Below are 19340 nucleotides of genomic sequence, written 5' to 3' on the forward strand. Positions count from 1 at the left end.
TCTGGTCTTCATCAATGATCTATACGACTCTCGAAAATCCTCTCTGTCTCTTTGCTGATGATTCCACTCTCTGCCGCTCCATACCTCATCCATCAGATTGGCAGTCTGCACCCTCTTCACTCTCTGCAGACCTGGACAAAATCACAAACTGGTCAAACAAGTGGAACATGTCTTTCAATCCTGACAAATCTCACACTCTCACGATGTCTCTCCGAAAAGACCGTCTGGACAACCCTCCCATATACTTTCTCAACAATCCGCTCCAAGAAGTTCTGTCACTCAAACTCTTGGGTCTCACAATCTGCCCTGATCTTTCCTGGGAAAACCACATTTCCAAGCTGGCCTCCAAAGCCAGTCGCCGACTGGGCATCCTCCGTCGAGCAAAGTCCTTCCTTGGCACACCTGAGCTCCTCACCACATACAAGGCTTTCATCCGCAGCTCAATGGAATACTGCTCTCCCCTCTGGGCTGGTGCTCCTGCCTCACACCCAGCTCGACTTCATGCTGTTGAAACCAAGAGCTTTCAGAATCATTGGACTCTCCCAAAATGAAGCAAACTCTGAGGGCCTTTCACTCACTCACAGCAGGCAGGTTGGTGGTCTTTCTGTCTTCTATCGACTCCTCTCTGTCCTAGCCCCCCCTGCCCTGCTTGCGCTCTGTCCCCCAATTACTCTTACAGGTCGCACAAGATCTGCCAGCAACCCTCTTCTGGTGAAGCTTCCGAAATCAAGACTCTCTGTTCACCTTCACTCTTTCATTCCTCTTTTCTCCCACCTCTGGAACAAACTCCCTCACTCTATTCAATCCCACTCCTCCCTCCAGTTCTTTAACACAGCTGTTCACCACCATCTCTTATCTTCCCCAATCCAAAACCTTGATCTTTCTACCCCTGTTAATTCACCCCAGATCAACTTTTATGAAATAGCGACTTCTTTCCTGGAAGTCCTCGCTGTGTCCACGTGGTTTTTACCTCCCCCACCCCCCCCCCTTCCCGTGCCTCTTTCCCCAAGCCCTCTCCCTCCCACAGATCTGCCGATGTCTCTGCTCTCAAATGTTGTACTTGTGTGCTTCCCCCTCTCTCCCCATCTTGTCTCCCACTCCCTTTATTGTCTTATGTGTCCCTTTGTTTTTTCTTGTCATTAACGTTAGCTCTTACACGAGCCTCAATCTTCCATACCAAAAAAAAAAAAAAAAGAGAAAAGAGGTGCCTCGCAGGTAGTAAGCGTTGAATGCTGTGATTGCGGCCTGATCCATTGGCTGGAGAAGAGAAGTATTGTTTGGAGGACAAGAAATACAACTTTAACTTTAATGCCATTTTTTCTCTGTCTCTCTTTCTCGTTCTCTTTCTTTATCTCCCTCTCTCTTTCTCTCTATTTCTTACCTTAAATGACTAGAAGTATATTACACCAATTGGAGTATTCAAAGTTACCTTGGAATCGACTAGAACGATATCAGAGTACGATAATTGTACTCTAAAATACTAATACGTATGCAGGAGTATGTTACAGTAATTTTTGGCTAATTTTTGCCTGGGCATTCAACATCAGCATTGTCATGATCATCTCCATCAACTCGTCTTTATCTTCGCCATCATCAACGTTGCCATCGCATTATTGGATAAACTTTATCATTATTAGTAAAAGTATTTTTCTTACCTTTATTGCACTGATATTTCCTTACTTATAAGTGTGGCACTATCTATTTAAGTGTGTCGCAGTGATTCATAAAGGGCGATCAGTTTGGAGGGAGAGGGGAGCTGCTATACAAAGATGCTTACTTTTCACTCTCTTACTGCTGAAAAGTTCTGCTCTTCTGAGCCTGCCTCTCTCAGTTCGGGACATTGTCCAGTCTGGTACAGCCACTCACACAAACTCCAAATCTGATATCCCCTCACCCCCCCCCCCCTCCTCCCCCCCCCCCCCATCTCAATCACTGTCATCATTATCCTGGGGTTCTACACCAGGTGTCATTCTTTCTCACTTACCTGGTTTGTATCTAATGACTGTAGTATTTGTGGGATCTTTGCCGAGGGTTTAGTTTCTTGTGGAATATGTATCTATTGTTGAAGTATCAAAGGGAGGTGCAAAGCGCCCCTCCCTTTATATAAAGGATCGTTTCTCTGTATGCAGCTTTTACAGAGGGACTGAAAATGCAGAGCAACATATGAACAGAGGGACATATGAACTTTTCTAGAGCATTACTTGGTCCTCTTCAGAACACAAGGGTCGTCCAGCATGCACACGAGATTTCTTGAACGCCCCCTATTTTGTCGTGTTTGGGATTTTCGACAAGCAATGGAATGTCCCTTCTTTTCTATACTTTGCCACATGGCACATACCCTTATATAAAGGGGCCTTTTCTATGCCCATGACATTTTACCCAAGAATTGCATTTACTGGGTATTTTTGTGTCCGGGATTTAGTTCCTCATCCTCATGCCTGTAATAAAGTACAGGGTCCGTCAGGGAGGTGTGACGATTTTCAGAAAACTAGTACACAGTTATTTTTAGTCGAATTTCAATTTTTATTTTTTTTAAAGACTACATATATAATGCCATGTAATACACTGTAACAAAGACATTTTAAAAATGTAATTTTTTCTGAAATCTGTATTTCTTTCTGAAAAGTGACGTGATGTTCCTTGTCGTCATGCCTTTTTGCCACGCCAATGGTTTCGGTTTGATTGACATTCTTGGAGGATTAAAGTATTTGTGGTGTTGAGTTTGGTACCCACATGTTACAAGACTCACGGACGATGACCGATGCCCACCACTAGGGCATCGATTCACACAACCTGCAGATTGATGGGTTAATCTGTGGCGTGATAGCTCAAGCTTGGTCAGTACCTGCCTAGATAGTGAAAGCGCACTTTTCAGTGGGAGCTGTTCACGTGACAATGCGCTTCCACGCACACATATGCATGAACACATGCATGCACAAGTACACAAGCACACGCTATTTTAAATCATACAGTGTTCAGATTACTCTATAATTCAATGACAATGAAAGAGGACTTCATGTTTATTTATTTATTTTAAAATATTTTTCACAACAGAGCAAGTCAAAGACCATTTGAGAAAATATTTCATGAATAAAAGGGTTCAATCAAACCCATATATTTTATCTGTTGATTAAATCACATTCTTGGTGGATTATTGACAATACCCAATTATACAGTACAAAGGAATTGTAGAATTTCATATTTTTAGTCATAACCAATGGAAGCAAATTGTACCAATGGAAGCAAATTGTACCAATAGAAGCAAATTGTACCAATAGAAGCAAATTGTACCAATAGAAGCAAATTGTACCAATAGAAGCAAATTGTACCAATAGAAGCAAATTGTACCAATAGAAGCAAATTGTACCAATGGAAGCAAATTGTACCAATAGAAGCAAATTGTACCAATAGAAGCAAATTGTACCAATGGAAGCAAATTGTACCAATAGAAGCAAATTGTACCAATAGAAGCAAATTGTACCAACAGAAGCAAATTGTACCAATGGAAGCAAATTGTACCAATGGAAGCAAATTGTACCACTAGAAGAAAATTGTACCAACAGAAGCAAATTGTACCAATGGAAGCAAATTGTACCAACAGAAGCAAATTGTACCAATGGAAGCAAATTGTACCAATGGAAGCAAATTGTACCACTAGAAGAAAATTGTACCAACAGAAGCAAATTGTACCAATGGAAGCAAATTGTACCAATGGAAGCAAATTGTACCAATGGAAGCAAATTGTACCAATGGAAGCAAATTGTACCAATGGAAGCAAATTGTACCAATGGAAGCAAATTGTACCAATAGAAGCAAATTGTACCAACAGAAGCAAATTGTACCAATGGCAGCAAATTGTACCAATGGAAGCAAATTGTACCAATAGAAGCAAATTGTACCAATAGAAGCATTATTTTGCACAAATTTTGCACAAATTTCATCAAAGTGATGAAAACACCAAAATTGTTTATTCCCAGAATTCTTGATAAAGCTTCCACGGTTTTCCTCATCACCTGTAAAATAAATATAAATGGGAGAATATATGTTGTTATTATGAAACCAGATGTGATCATGTCTTTTGTTACTTTTGTAAAGGTCAGTATATATTGGGACATGGGAGTTCACATGATCAACACATGGCTCAAGGAGTGTGAAGTGCACAATGTCGGAAAGGATAAAACAAGGTGAGGAGGCATTTAGCTCTTTTGTTGAATAAAATGTGTCGATAATGAACAAAGGTCATTTAGGGGCCGAGTGGGGTAAAATTTGAGTAAAATATATTTTTTAATTTTTTCATGTCAAAATACTTACTCTATGATGTATGTTCTTTCAGAATTTCAATCCTTTTAATCTGAAAATTGAACTATTTTTCCAGAAAATATGGGTCTAATTGTCAAAGGTCAATCATTTGCTAAACCGGAAGTACCTTTTTCATAACCGGAAGTGGATTTTTTGGCCTAAATATCCCTAAAAATCTGTTTTAAAAACACTGGCAAACTCTATAGTCTATGCTCTCATGACTATTCATAAACTTGTTATAACTCAAAAACGAATCATCAGAATTTCTTCAAATTTGGTCAGAATGTCAGGTTTGAGGTGTTGAGTGAATTAATGATGGATTTTAGAGATACCCCTACTTAATAAAAATGTATGAAGTAAAATGTCACCTTTTTCTGTTTCGACAAAAAATAATCAGTGTGCAGCTGAAATAAACTGATTTGAAGAAAAGCCATCATTCAAATATGAGGACATCCCTATAATATTGTTGCGGACCGCGGATCAGGTGTTGATTTGCCGAGCGGATGGCGGCCGCGGCCCGAACTATTAACAATGACTAAAACCCGATTCCTTAAACGTGGGCCAAATCGTGCCACAGATATTCAATGGGGAAAAGACAAAGGCGACACGGATTTGAAGAAGAGGAAGCCAGAAGTGGGAAATACGAATATAATTTATTTGCTATTTACAACCAAAAGAAACCAAGGAGAAGGAAGGATAATAAAATAATTTACAGAAGAAATCAAGGAGACAGTGAAAATTCTAGCTTACCTATGCAGTCTTACTTAGAAACCCAAGGACAAGACAAACAAAGACGGACTCACACGAATGGGGAATTTGCAGGCAGGAATTGATTGGAAGGAGGAATAGCTTGGCGGGAGAGGAAGGTTCAGCGGGGATCGGTCGGGCTGGAAGCGGACAGCCGCCGTCAATACTCGAGCTGGGATCGCCAAACCGCTGCGGTTCCAAACTGCACGGCGAAGCTCCTCCGGTGCACCGTGCGCTCTCCTTTGCTCCTTAGAACTCTTTCTTGGCACCTCTGTGCAACTCTCTCTTGGCGCTTCTCACTTGGCACTTCGCACTTGGCACTTCGCACTTGTTCTTTCGCACTTGGCACTGCACACTTGGCACTTGTTCTACTTGGCCCTTCACACTTGGCACTTGGCACTTCTGCCGTATCTCTCACTCTCCCTCCCAAAGGCTTCCGCGCGCGCTTTTTATAACCCGCGGGCGATCAAGCCGCCGGCCTCTAGAACACGCCCATCGGTGAGCTCGCCTCGGCCCTGATTGGTCGGCATGGGCTCTCTGGCTCCGCCCTTGATTTGGCGGCTCCTCCCCCTTCTTCTCCAAGCCTACCTCGTGGCTAATGGAGTCGCGGTGAAAACCGCCCAGCAGCTGCGGGGAATGCAGGTGGCAGGAAAGGCTTTAGGAATGGGGCTTTGAGAATGAAAATGAATGGGGATCTGCCTTATTTCACTTGGTGCAATGGAGAATGTCAACTAGTGGGAACAGAGCCTTAACCTACACAGAATAAGGAAATAACTGTCAACAAGGCGGAAATCTATGATTGGCTAACGTGATTGTTTATGACCTAATTACGGGACGCACTTTGACCTTTATACACAACTGGAGGAAGGAGGGTCCACAATAAAACAATAACAAAAACACAATCCTCATTTCCACAACACTGCACCCTCCTCCTCTTAGGCACGTCCCGGGCCTATTACCTTTATGTTTAGTGTGGCACGTAGGGGTAGTTCCCTCTCCATTTAACCTGAACCTGAGTGTGACAGTTTTAAAACATAAATAAATATGTCCAGCTGCTCCATTGCACCCTGCCGAACAGATTCACGCCCACAACTTTTTTTTTTTTTTTTTTTTTTTTTTTTTTTTTGTATACAATATCGAGGCTCGTGAAAGAGCGAACATTAATCACATGAACACACAGAAAGACAAACCGACACATAAAACATAACATAGGGAGCGGTAGACAAGATGGGGAGAGAGGGGGAAGGACACAAACACAACATTTGAGAGCAGGGACCGAGAGACATGGAGACATCGAGAGATCTGAGAGAGGGCGAGGGCTTTGGGGGGGGGGGGGCGTGGGAAGGGGGCAGTGGGAGAGGTATAAAACATATGGACACTGCCAGGACTTCCAGGAAAGAAGTTGGAATTTCAAACAAGGTGGATCTGGGGTGAATTAGCGGGGGTAGAAAAGATCAAGGTTTTGGATGGGGGAAGATAAGAGATGGTGGTGAACAGCTGTTTTAAAGACCTGGAGGGAGGAGTGGGATTGAAGGGAGTGAGGGAGTTTGTTCCAGAGGCGGGAGAAAAGAGGAATGAAAGAGTGAAGGTGAGCGGAGAGCCGAGATTTCGGCAGTTTAACCATCAGAGGGTTGCTGGCAGATCTTGTGCGACCTGTAGGAATATTTGGGGGACAGAGCACAGAGAGAGCTGGGGGTGCAAGGCCGGAGAGGAGTCGGTAGAAGACAGAAAGACCACCTACCTGCCTGCGGTGAGTGAGTGAAAGGCCCTCAGAGATAGCTTCATCGCGGGAGATTCCAATAATTCTGAAAGCTTTGGTTTCAACAGCGTGAAGCCGAGCTAGGTGTGAGGCAGGAGCACCGGCCCATAGGGGAGAACAGTATTCCATTGAGCTGCGGATGAAAGCCTTGTATGTGGTGAGGAGCTCAGGTGTGCCGAGGAAGGACTTCACACGACGCAGGATGCCCAGTCGGCGACTGGCTTTGGAGGCCAGCTTGGAAATGTGGTTTTCCCAAGAAAGATCATGGCAGATAGTGAGACCCAAAATCTTGAGCGACAGAACTTCTTGGAGAGGATTGTTGAGAAAGTAGATGGGAGGGTTGTCCAGTCGATCTTTTCGGAGAGACATAGTAAGAGTGTGAGATTTGTCAGGATTGAAAGACATGTTCCACTTGTTTGACCAGTCTGTGATTTTGTCCAGGTCTTCAGAGAGTGAGGAGGCAGCAGACTGCCGATCTGAGGGAAGAGGAATGGAGCGGCAGAGAGTGGAGTCATCAGCAAAGAGATAGAGAGGATTTTCGAGAGAGTCAGAGAGATCATTGATGAAGACCAGAAAAAGCACGGGGCCCAGAACACTGCCTTGGGGAACTCCAGCCTGAACAGGAAGAGGAGATGAGAGAAACCCATTCAGGGCCACACGTTGACGACGACTAGAGAGGAAGTCCGCCAGCCATGCGTGGAGATTTCCATGGATACCAAAGGAGGAGAGTTTGGTGAGCAGAGCGGGGTGCCAGACCGTGTCGAAGGCACGTGATATGTCGAGGGAGACAGCTCTAATTTCCTGTTTGGCATTGAGGACCTCCATCCATTGTTGAGACAGCAGAAGCAGCATGTCCAGAGTAGAGTGACCTGGTCTGAAACCAAATTGATGATCAGAGATCAAGCCATTGGAGAAGAGGAAAGATTTCATATCAGAAGCAATGATGGATTCCATGACTTTGCTGATAATTGGGAGAAGGCTGATTGGTCTGTAGTTGCTAGGATCTGTTTTTGCACCTTTTTTGTGCAAAGCGGTGATGTTGGCTGATTTCCAAGCAGATGGCAGTTGACCTTGAGCAAAAGAGAGGGTGAAGAGAACAGAGAGAGGGTGAGATAGAGCAGCAGAGCAGGATTTTAGGACCCGTGGGCTGATGCCGTCGGGTCCAGTTGCAGAATCAGAGTCGAGGGTTGACAGAAACTTTTCCACCTTGTCAGGAGGAAAGGACACGGAGTCCAGGAGCAGCAGGGTACGACTGGGTATGGTGGGTACAGAGAGGGATGGGTTTGGGACACAAGATTTAGAGGCAAACACAGAGTTGAGGCATTCAGCTTTTTCACGTGCAGAGTCAGCTGTGTAGCCGTTTGAGGTAAGGGAGGGGATGGAGGGGGAACAAACACCAGAAACGGATTTGACCAGACGCCACCAGGATTTGGAAGAGGGAGACAGATAAGAGAGTTCGGTCTTGAGAACGGAGAGATATTGTTTCCTGGCTCTCCTGAGGGTGGACACACACTTGTTTCGGGCTTTGTGAAAGGAAATGAGATTTCCTTCCGTTGGATTTGCTTTCCAGGAGACGAAGGCAAGTTGTTTCTGGGCAACAGCCTCACCACAAGATTCCGTGTACCATGGACGGGAGGAAGGGTATGACAACTGAAGACGAGATGGGATAAATCTGTGCATGAGAGAGAGCAATTTACTTTGGAAGAATTCCCAGGATGAGTTGATGTCAGAGGTGGTAGAGATGGGAGACCAGTCCAGATGATTGATGGCTGCTTGAAGACCGTGCCAGTTGGCCTGAGTGAAATGCCAGACTCGTCGACGCTGAGCAGGCTCCCTGAGGATGGTCAGAGAGATGTCCACTTTAACAAGGACATGATCAGATGATCCGATCGGAGCAGAAGAAGAGCAGCAGACATTTTCAGGGAAGTTAGTCATAACCAAGTCCAGAAGAGAAGATGTTCCGTTGACTGAGATCCGGGTCGGGAAATTGACAGATTGTGTCAGTCCCAGTGAGTCGCAGAAGTCCTTTGCTGAGGAGCCATGGCTGGTGAGAGAGGTACCCACACCCAGCCAACTGGCATGATGACAGTTGAAATCACCACATATGAGGAAGAGAGAGTTGGGATGAGTAGATAGAAGTTGGTCCATATCATCAGACAGCGAGATGTAGATGGAGTCATCACTGTTTGGTGGACGGTACAACACACATATGAACAAGAGGTGGGAGCGAAGGGGAAGCCGTAGCCAGAGGTATTCCTGGGGGTGAGGTGGAGAGAGTGCAGTGCAGGGCGAGTGAGGAAGAGAGTTTTTGATAAAGATAGCAACCCCGCCTCCAGGACGAGGCTCAGGTCTATCATACCGGAGGAGGGAGTAGCCCGGGAGAGATACTATGGAATCAGAGACATCATAAAGGAGGAAAGTTTCTGTTAAGCAGATCACGTCTGGTTTGACAGAAGCAACCTGTATGGAGAGATCAGTTAAGTTTGAACGAAGGCCCCGGATGTTTGAGGTCCATACCGTTAATGAAGAGGAAGGGGGAGCATCAGATACAGAACAGGGGGGAGGAGGGGTAGGGTAAGATGTGGAAGAGGTGGAAGAGGTAGGGAGAGCTGTTGAAGGTGTGTCAGAGATTTCAGAATAGCTCGGAGAAAGGGAAGGATGGGGCGGACAAAAGGTTTGATGGTGATTGGGTGAGCCACAATGAGGTGTTATTTGAGGAGGGGGAAGAGCGAGGCAGAAGGTTGGGGGAGATGGAGGTGAGAGTTTGAAGGGGGAAGAAGCGGGGAGGACGCTTTGAGGAGGGGGAGTGAGCGGGGGGAAATTGAGAAGCAATGAGGGTGGGGAGATTTGAAGGGGAGGGGTGAGGGGGGAGTTTGGGAGGGAAGGGACAAGGGGAGGGATTTGAAAGGGATGGGATATGGGGGAGATTTGGAGGGGAGGGGTGAGGCAGGAGTCTAGGAGGGGAGGGGCGAGGGGGCGTCTTGGCGGGGAGGGGTGAGGGAGTAGTTTAGGAGGGAGGGGGCAAGGGGGGAGATTTGAAAGGGATGGGTGATGGGGAAGATTTGGAGGGGAGGGGTGATGGGGAAGATTTGGAGGGGAGGGGTTATGGGGAAGATTTGGAGGGGAGGGGTGAGATTGGATTTTTGAAAGTGTACGATTTATGGGAAACGAACATTTATTGCAAAATGAGTTTCTTGTGACCTTCGAGTTAAAAATACGTTTAAGGACGCTGGATGGAGGATGGAGTGCAGGAGAGTTTAGGGAATGTAGAACAAAGGCACTATAGGAGATGGATATTTTTTTTGGGATGAATTGATTTGGTGAGCAAGTCGAAAGCAGCCTTTTAAAGAAGAAGAAGAAAAAGGTGTTATAAAATATGACGGAATACATAACTTGAGGGGAAAGTGTAAACATTGAAGGTTAATGAGTGAAAACTATCTGGGGAAATGGGGGAGAAACACGTGGTCGAAGAACGAACGAACGAATAAGAATGAATAAACGAATGAGAACAGAGAAGGAAATGTTTTTTTAACCGAATTTTTTAACCGAATAATTTTTTAACAACTAACCGAATTGCGGAATTGTCTTCAAACTAAACATTTACGGTGGGGGCGCATTATTTACAATGACGCTATTTTATTTACAAAACTAACCCAGGACCTGTGATTGTTCTTTTGGGGGAGGGGAGACAGTCTGCTCTGCATCGACGCACCATGAAGCACCCAACAACGCACCAAAGCACCCTCAAGCACCAATCGGTGCACAGTCATCATAGTTCAATAATAAAATAAAAACAACAAACCCTGGTGCTGGTCTTCCTCTTCGGCTCCCTCTGCTGGCTATTGTTATCTTCCTGGTGTTGTCATCTTCTTTGCTGGCGGCCTATTTGTCATAATAAAAAGCACAAAACGTGTCCATTTTTATTTATTTATGGCTCACAGGGCCGACTAGTGTGGTTCACCTGTGGGGCATAGGTGCCCTGTGACCAAGGTCCGCCAGCAAGATCTCGGGCCTTCATGGCCGGTTCCAGCAGAGGGGCCATGCCCCAACCCATGGGGTCCATAAGTGGTGCTCAGCCACAGACATGTGGTCCATAAGGTGGTGCATCGATGCAGACAAGGGGGGGCGGGGGGGGGGAAAGACAGGTGAGCGAGGGGTAAGGTCACAAGGGTACACTTCAATAAAGGCAATGCAAGGCGAGGTGCGTATGGAGACGGAGCGGAGAAAAGCTCGTCCCTACCGTACGTCACCCCCCCTGTCACCGACTCTACCCTTGCCCTTACCCCATATTTACAACAATCTACACGTTACAAATTCGTCACTACTGTCTCGCCTTCCCCATATTTCCCCTATACCAAATTCGTCCTCACAATCCCACTAATTCAAAATTTGCCATCACCAATTCATCATCAATCCTCATAAGGAGGAAGAGATGGAACAACAAAGCACAATGTCACACCCACGTCATGATGTCTCTCACAATCCAAACAGTTGCATGAAAATAAAATAATTAAAAACAACCTGGCATGGTGTGGAGGTACGTCATCCCAGGTGAGTGGATGTAGATGGTGTGAGGAGATTCTTAATCCTAACTACTTCCTAAATGACTTTAACACACTTTACACTACCCGGGGTCTTTCCCTGCCAAACCATTGGCCATCTTACTCTATGTGGTTTTAAGAACCAAATTCCCATTGACCAAACTGTGGTGCTTCCTCAATTTGGGGTCTCACTCCCCCGATGCAACTCCCTGTGCCCTTGCACAATTTCAGGGCTGAGTCGTGTAGCTCTCCCAGCAGGTCTACCCACCTGCACACCTCCACCACTGTAGTTGCCACCCGAGCTTACCTAGCTCCTCACCCTAACCTATCTACTTGGGGAAGGCCCCTCCTGGCTCTGTCACCCCTCGGTGCCCTCTGGCACTGGGCTACCCGGGTCCGTCCTCCGGATCCTCGGGCCCCATCCACAACAACTCTACCAGCTCCCAGAGCCCACTTGCGGCCTCACCTGGCCGACATCCTCACAGTGGTGGAGTGCCCAACCAACTACACACACTAACAGGCTACACGCCCAGCCATTTCCACAACACTAATGCACCCATCCAAGTACCATTCTTCCACACGCACCACAGATGCCAATATCCAACCACAATTTACCTGTACCCTCTACCTAACACTTACACTACCCTGCCCGGGTATTCGTGATGGGGTCCATCCTCCTTTCCCCCATCCACACCTTCGCACCATCCACTCCACTCCACAGTTTCCACCATACTCACTCCACGACCATTCATTCCATACTCCATATATTCCACACTCCATGTAATCCACACAACCATTCTCCATTCACCTGCAGTTGCACACCTGTGCAATCACTCCTGGTGCCACCTGCACCCTCCTTCCTCCCTGGACCATTTGGGTCAACACAACACACATCACCATCACTCCCTCATACACTGCTCCATACACCTGTTCAGTTGCACACCTGTGCAATCTCAATACAACTCACAATCCTCAAACACACGGCATCATCTCATCTACCTACTCCCCTCTGAAACTCGCGCTTCCCAGTCGTCCCTTACTTTATTGCGCTCCCTCGTCATTATAATCCAAACTAATCTACCTGCGTCCCCACTACAGGTATCATTGTCACTACCTAACCTTAGCGTTACCTATTGTCAATCTCTAGGTGCCTACACACGATATCCAACCCTCCCGGGCTAGTTTTTACTGCCATAAACCCCATAAATCTATTGCTCCTTTGCCCCCGCTGTGAGAGATGGCAAAGTTGCCATCCCACCACATCGGGCATCTTCCACTACCAATTTTGCACACCAAATTCCAGCTAATTAAAAATTTGCCAATCACTACCAATCATCTGCCAATCCTTTGCCAATCATCAAATTTTGCTTTTCAATTTCGGGTCCAAAACACTACCCTCATCACACGTCTACTCACTTGAGCCTCTCGGTGCGCCAATTCATTTCTAAAGCTCGGCTTCGTAAAGCCGAGCAATGAATGCGGGTTGGTTGGTGCCGGCGGCTGGATCCGTCCGGCACTCGGTGCAGGGAAGGAGGTTTACCTGGGCCGAGATCCCACGCACCATCTCGGCACAGAGCCGTCCAATGGCCCGATCTCGCCCTGCCGGAACGCCTCAACAAAAAGGGGTCGCCATGACGGCCCTTCCTACCGGGCCGCCCGCTCCGCATAGCGGAGCACGGACGCGGCCGGTCAGAGCGCGGCCCGGCGTGGATCCCGCACGGTGGTTCTTTCGAAACCGCCGCTGTCACGATCCCCGCGGATCCCCGCGGCACGTAAAGCTGCCCGGCACGCCCCGAGGGCCCGCTTCGGCTATAAGTCGGTCTAACCGCTAACCCGGTTAGCGTCGATGCTCCACTCGCATCCAGCCTTTCCCATGCTCCTAGTCATTGCACCTTCTCTTACACACCCAGGTACACTCATTCCGCTCACATACTTGGTCACACACCTGACCACCGCACACCTTTGCACACACTCGTCGTTCGCACACCTCACCAACACACCTCTTCGCGCTCCCTCCTCGGTCACCTCCTCTGTGACAACCACAGGTGTGCACTCGCTTGCACCCCCAATCACGTGCCTCACTACCAACTCCAGTGTGCATTCCCATACGCACTCTACCATTCCAGGTGCACATCCTCTCTCACCTGCCACCACCAACTCACGCTCTGTTTCACTCTCACAACTCTTACCACCACACTCGGTCGCGCATTCACCCTTACTCTTGACAGCGCACTCTGTACCCATACACTCCTCTGTTACACACCTTTCTCGCGCATCCTCTTGCACACACTCTTCCGTTACACCCTCCGTAACACTCACCACAGGTGTGCATGCTTCCGTCACATCTCTTGTAACACTCCACATCCCGCGCTTCCATGTGCCCCCCCGCACACACGCTACGACCAACTCACTCTCGACGGCACACTCACTCCTCGGCGCGCACTTTTATCCTCACACACCCCAGAGTCGGACATTCTCGCACACCTCCTCCTTCGCACTCCGTACCTGTCGCACACTTCACCAGCGGCCTCTCACGAACACCCGGGTCCAAACCAACCCCCAAGCCGACTGAAACTTCCCTCACACCATATACATTTCCGCGTATATCGTCACTCACCTCGGTACCTCGTCTCCGCACCTCCTTCGCCACCTGCAAACTCATTATTTGGTTAGCGAGCACACCATCACGATTTGAGCACCGACCTTGCACATATTCCATCACCTCCTCCCCTTATCTCCCTCTTCGTTTCCCTCCGTCTCTTCTTAATTTCACTCACCCCCTCTTCCACTTCCTCTAACTTTTGCTTCACCTCTTTTATTTCCCGGTGCGTCTCCTCAATTTCGTCCTCCAACGCCACCTTGACCGTTTCTATTTGCGTCCTCACCTCCCGGTCCTTCGTCTCCATTGCCTCCGTCACCTCGTCCAACCTCGTTGTCAGTCCCTCACATACCATCTGACATTCCCTCTTCGTCGCTATCAAGTCATTTTTGAGTTCTTTTTGTGTCGCCTTTAACCCTCCTAGTCCCGCAGTGTTCTTTTGTACCTGCTCCACTAATTCCCTCTGTCCCACCGTCAGCTGTTCCACCTCCTGCGTCAGGTCCTCTATGCCCCCTTGTAACCTAGCCGTATTATTCCTCACCTCTTTCTCCATACGCTTCTCACCTCGCTTTACCTCCTCGCGTACCCCCGAGACCTCCTCGCTCACACCTCGTCTTATTTCCTCCCCCATCTCCTCCATCTCTTTTGTAGATGCCGCCCTCATCTGTTCCAATTCATCCCTCTGAGCATCCAGTTTACCTTCTAACCCGATTTTCACCTCCTCTATCTGGTTCCCCATCCGTTTGATTTCCCGGGCGGATTGCTCCCCTACTTCCCGCAATTTGTCGTTCATTGTGTTTTCTAACCCCCTTAACCCATTTTTCACCCCCTCTATCTGATTCTCCTGGGCAGCCATTCTATTTTCCACCCCCGTTAACCCACTTTTCACCCCTTTTATCCCGTTGTCTAACCCCTCAAATTTATTGTCTAACCCCGCAAATTTATTGTCTAACCCCGCAAATTTATTGTCTAACCCCGCAAATTTATGGTCTAACCCCGCAATTTTGGCTTCTAGCCGCTCCCCCATTCTGTTTTCCTATCCTCCGATTTGGTTTCCCAATTGCTCACTATTCTTGGCCATAAGGGCCTCCATTTGCACCATAAGAAGGTTTAAATCCACCGGTGCTGCTATGGTCACGGGCGCCGCTAAATTTGGTGCCGCTGCAACCACGTGCGCGAGGGCGCCATTTTGTGCACCTGACACCTCCTCAACCACCTCACCATTGCTCTCCTCCATTTCCTCCCTCTGGTCCTGGGTTACCCCTAACCCCTCTTCTAGTTCCCCCACCGGCATCCGATCACCTTGACCAGCCATGGCACGATTTCCAAATTTAAGATTTTAAATAAAACAAAATTTTGGGCCACCCGTAATTTTGAGCGCGCTATTCGCGCTTCAGGTTCGTATCTCGCTCCTGGCACCAATTGTTGCGGACCGCGGCTCAGGTGTTGATTTGCCGAGCGGATGGCGGCCGCGGCCCAAACTATTAACAATTACTAAGACCCGATTCCTTAAACGTGGGCCAAATCGTGCCACAGATATTCAATGGGGAAAAGACAAAGGCGACACGGATGTGAGGAAGAGGAAGACAGAAGTAGGAAATACGAATATAATTTATTTGCTATTTACAACCAAAAGAAACCAAGGAGAAGGAAGGATAATAAAATAATTTACAGAAGAAATCAAGGAGACACAGTGAAAATTCTAGCTTACCTATGCAGTCTTACTTCGAAACCCAAGGACAAGACAAACAAAGACGGACTCACACGAATGGGGAATTTGCAGGCAGGAATGATCGGAAGGAGGAATAGCTTGGCGGGAGAGGAAGGTTCAGCGGGGATCGGTCGGGCTGGAAGCGGACAGCCGCCGACAATACTCGAGCTGGGATCGCCAAACCGCCGCGGTTCCAAACTGCACGGCGAAGCTCCTCCGGTGCACCGTGCGCTCTCCAAAGCTGCTCCTTAGAACTCTTTCTTGGCACCTCTGTGCAACTCTCTCTTGGCACTTCTCACTTCGCACTTCGCACTTGTTCTTTCGCACTTGGCACGGCACACTTGGTACTTGTTCTACTTGGCACTTCGCACTTGGCACTTCTGCCGTATCTCTCACTCTCCCTCCCAAAAGCTTCCGCGCGCGCTTTTTATAACCCGTGGGCGATCAAGCCGCCGGCCTCTAGAACACGCCCATCGGTGAGCTCGCCTCGGCCCTGATTGGTCGGCACGGGCTCTCTGGCTCCGCCCTTGATGACAAGGGGTGGCCAACTCCCTGGATTCGGCGGCTCCTCCCCCTTCTTCTCCAAGCCTACCTCGTGGCTAATGGAGTCGCGGTGAAAACCGTTCAGCAGCTGCGGTGAATGCAGTTGGCAGGAAAGGCTTTAGGAATGGGGCTTTGGGAATGAAAATGAATGGGGATCTACCTTATTTCACTTGGTGCAATGGAGAATGTCAACTAGTGGGAACAGAGCCTTAACCTACACAGAATAAGGAAATAACTGTCAACAAGGCGGAAATCTATGATTGGCTAACGTGATTGTTTATGACCTAATTACGGGACGCACTTTGACCTTTATACACAACTGGAGGAAGGAGGGTCCACAATCAAACAATAAAAAAAACACAATCCTCATTTCCACAACAATATGTAAAACTGAGGAAAAAAAGTAGATTGCCTGAGTTAGTTGTCTGGGGTTACAATTTTGCTGACAAAATGCAAAAATGTAAATTTTCAATTGTGTTGAGGAAAATAAATGTAATTTCCTTATTTGAAGGTGTATTGTCTCAATTCTTCAATTTTTGTATTCTCCAGATTGTCAGCTTTCCAGTGATATATGGTTTGTAGGGGTTATCTTGTCTGTGCGTGTAGATATGTGCATTTGTTTGATGGCGTGTAAAACCCTGTATTTTATCCCATTTGGCCCCTTAATAAGATAATGATAATTAAGATAATTAAATTTTAAAATGATAATTAATGAACTAAGGCTACAAATATAACGGTGGTCAAAAAGTTATATTAACGAGATACTCACAATAGTTCGACATTAATTTTGGCATTTATTTTTCAATATATATTTTGCATTATATTTTCTTCTTAATTCTGAAATCTTGGATTTTTGAAAAATAATGTTAGGTTGTCGTGTCTTGGTCAATCGGGACAACGCCGTCTTCAGTGACTTTGCGAATGCCCTTGTTGCATCTCAGCTTGCAGTGCGAAAGATATTGAAGGGATAAAAGGAAAAATAAGGGCTGGGCAAAGTAATAACAACAATAACAGTAACTCAGTTAAGATACGAACACTTATATTTTTTTTACAATAGATACGAAAGTCCCCCTTCCAAAGCCCTGATCTTTTCTACACCGGTTAAACACTCCTACGCTTTCCCAAAACTTTGCTTCAATATCCAGCTTGTTTATCCCTTGCATTCTCCTCCACCACTCATTGCTACCTGCTTCCCCTGGTTGTCTCTTTCCATCGACATTCTCCTTTAACAATCAATTTAAATTCATTCCTTTAACAACCTCCTTCTTTCAAACCGCTTAACCAATCAATGCGAAAGTTTAAATTTGTGATCAACTCACCAGAGGAAATATCATTTGTTAACAATGATGTTATCAGTCACGTGGTATGGATTATAAGACGGTAAGTCACGTGGTGAGCCTTAATATGGATTATAAGAAAATATTTTAAAACCTTCTCTAAATCTGTAAACTTTAAATTTGTGATTGACTTCTCACGGGAATCATTATTTGTTTTCAATGATGTCATCAGTCATGTGCTATGGCAACCATATTGCATCATTAGAAAACCTTTAAAAATACTCTCTCAAACCGCTTTACTGATGGATGATACATTTTTATATGTGATCGACTAGACGTAGAAAATAGAATTTCATAACAGTGACGTCATTGGTCACGTGGTCTCGCAGCCATATTGGTCAAAAGAAAACCTTTAAAATTAATTTTGTTTGAAACCACTTCAGTGATCATTGCAAATCTTCAAATAAATGTTCGACTACCAATGGGAACGTTTGAGTAAATTAAGCCGATACGAAACACAATATGGCCGCCAGTGAAGTCACAATATAGAAGGTGGGCAATACCTCAGAAAATATAAATTACTTATATACAACTTGGAGTTAGTTGCATCTTATCAAATGGGGCTAATTCTGACACAACAGCAAGTGACATAATCATGCCGGAAATGGGCAATATCTCCAACGAAGGCTCATAGACAGCGAGGTGCACTACTGTGAACATCATGTCAATACTACCTGACCTAAAATATGTATTCTAAATCCAGTTCTCATTTTTAAACTGTTCAATCTGTCACCTATCCAATTTTGGCAACTAACCAGGTGTGCTCCAGGAGCATTTTGATCCTCTATTTTTCTTAAACGTAAGATGCAAAGTGCAGATTTCAATTGTCATCAAACTTCGTATTTTGAAATTCAAGTTTCGTTTGCATTTGTTGATTAAAAATTGTTTTTCTAACCAAAGGGAATTGATGATCATTACCATTCCTAGTTCCTTCCCAGCATGTATTCCATCATATTTTGAGACGGATGCTCCGTTAATAGACCCAGCACTGCATTCATTACGCCTTGTCCATCAGAAACACAGTGCACGGGTAAGCGGATAATCTTGTGCTCCTTTCTGGCCCACACAATATTCTTGTGAACCACTTCATGGCCATTGTTCTGGTTCAAGGAAGGAAGAAACAAAAAGAAATTTGTGAAAAAAAAAATACCGTTTGTCAAACACAGCACACCTTTAAAAAAAAAATAGTTATGAGCTTTCATATGCTGTGGTTTTAATCGATTAAAACCTGAATTGTTTTTGTATTACCATGGACAGTATCTTTCTTACCTGATTTCAAGATTCTCTTATCAGTAGATACAGCAAGTTATATGTAAGAGATGCGATGAAAGATTAGATTCTCCTCCTGCAGCAATGACTCATGGGCTTACCTCACTGGTAGTACCACAGCTATTTAGAGGTGTTTGAAGGTGGAGATTCCGACCCAAACGCTGTCCTACACAAGACTGGTCATTCAGGTGGATGTTATATCCAGTGTAACCCAGGTGGTCGACATAAGCACCACGGATGGAGATTTCCATGTGATCTTTGTGGCAGGACAACGCAATATTCTCATCTGCATTGAGATGGGTGGAAAAGGGTCAAGGCTTTCTCAATTTTGTAGTCGCTTTCTCAATGATAAAAATTCAAGCAAGAGTTAGATTGGTTGATTGATTGAATCATTCATTCATTCATTCGTAACACAGAGATTCAGGTTTTGATCATTTCAGGGGACGTGGCTTAGCCGCTGATGCGCCCCCACTGGAGATTACGGCAGAGATTTAAATTTTACCAATAAACCAGTACACAATGGCCTTCTCTTTTC

The 19340-nt window shown here is 46.1% G+C and overlaps 1 protein-coding gene across 1 annotated transcript in view; it reads right to left on the reverse strand.

Moving 5' to 3' along the window:
- Window positions 1–2507: 2507 nt before the first annotated feature.
- LOC137430005 (scavenger receptor cysteine-rich domain-containing protein DMBT1-like) overlaps window positions 2508–19340 on the reverse strand; it is a 188904-nt gene continuing 172071 nt past the window's right edge. Inside the window, exons 35-37 of the mRNA XM_078780034.1 lie at window positions 18907–19091; window positions 18455–18636; window positions 2508–4013 (exon numbers count right to left, since the gene is read on the reverse strand). Coding sequence (XP_078636160.1) covers window positions 18460–18636; window positions 18907–19091 — 362 coding nt within the window. The 3' untranslated portion in view covers window positions 2508–4013; window positions 18455–18459. The remainder of the gene's footprint in view (window positions 4014–18454; window positions 18637–18906; window positions 19092–19340) is intronic.

This window comes from Myxine glutinosa, chromosome 6 (assembly GCF_964187855.1).
Source record: "Myxine glutinosa chromosome 6, kmMyxGlut1.1, whole genome shotgun sequence".
Lineage (NCBI taxonomy): Eukaryota > Metazoa > Chordata > Myxini > Myxiniformes > Myxinidae > Myxine > Myxine glutinosa.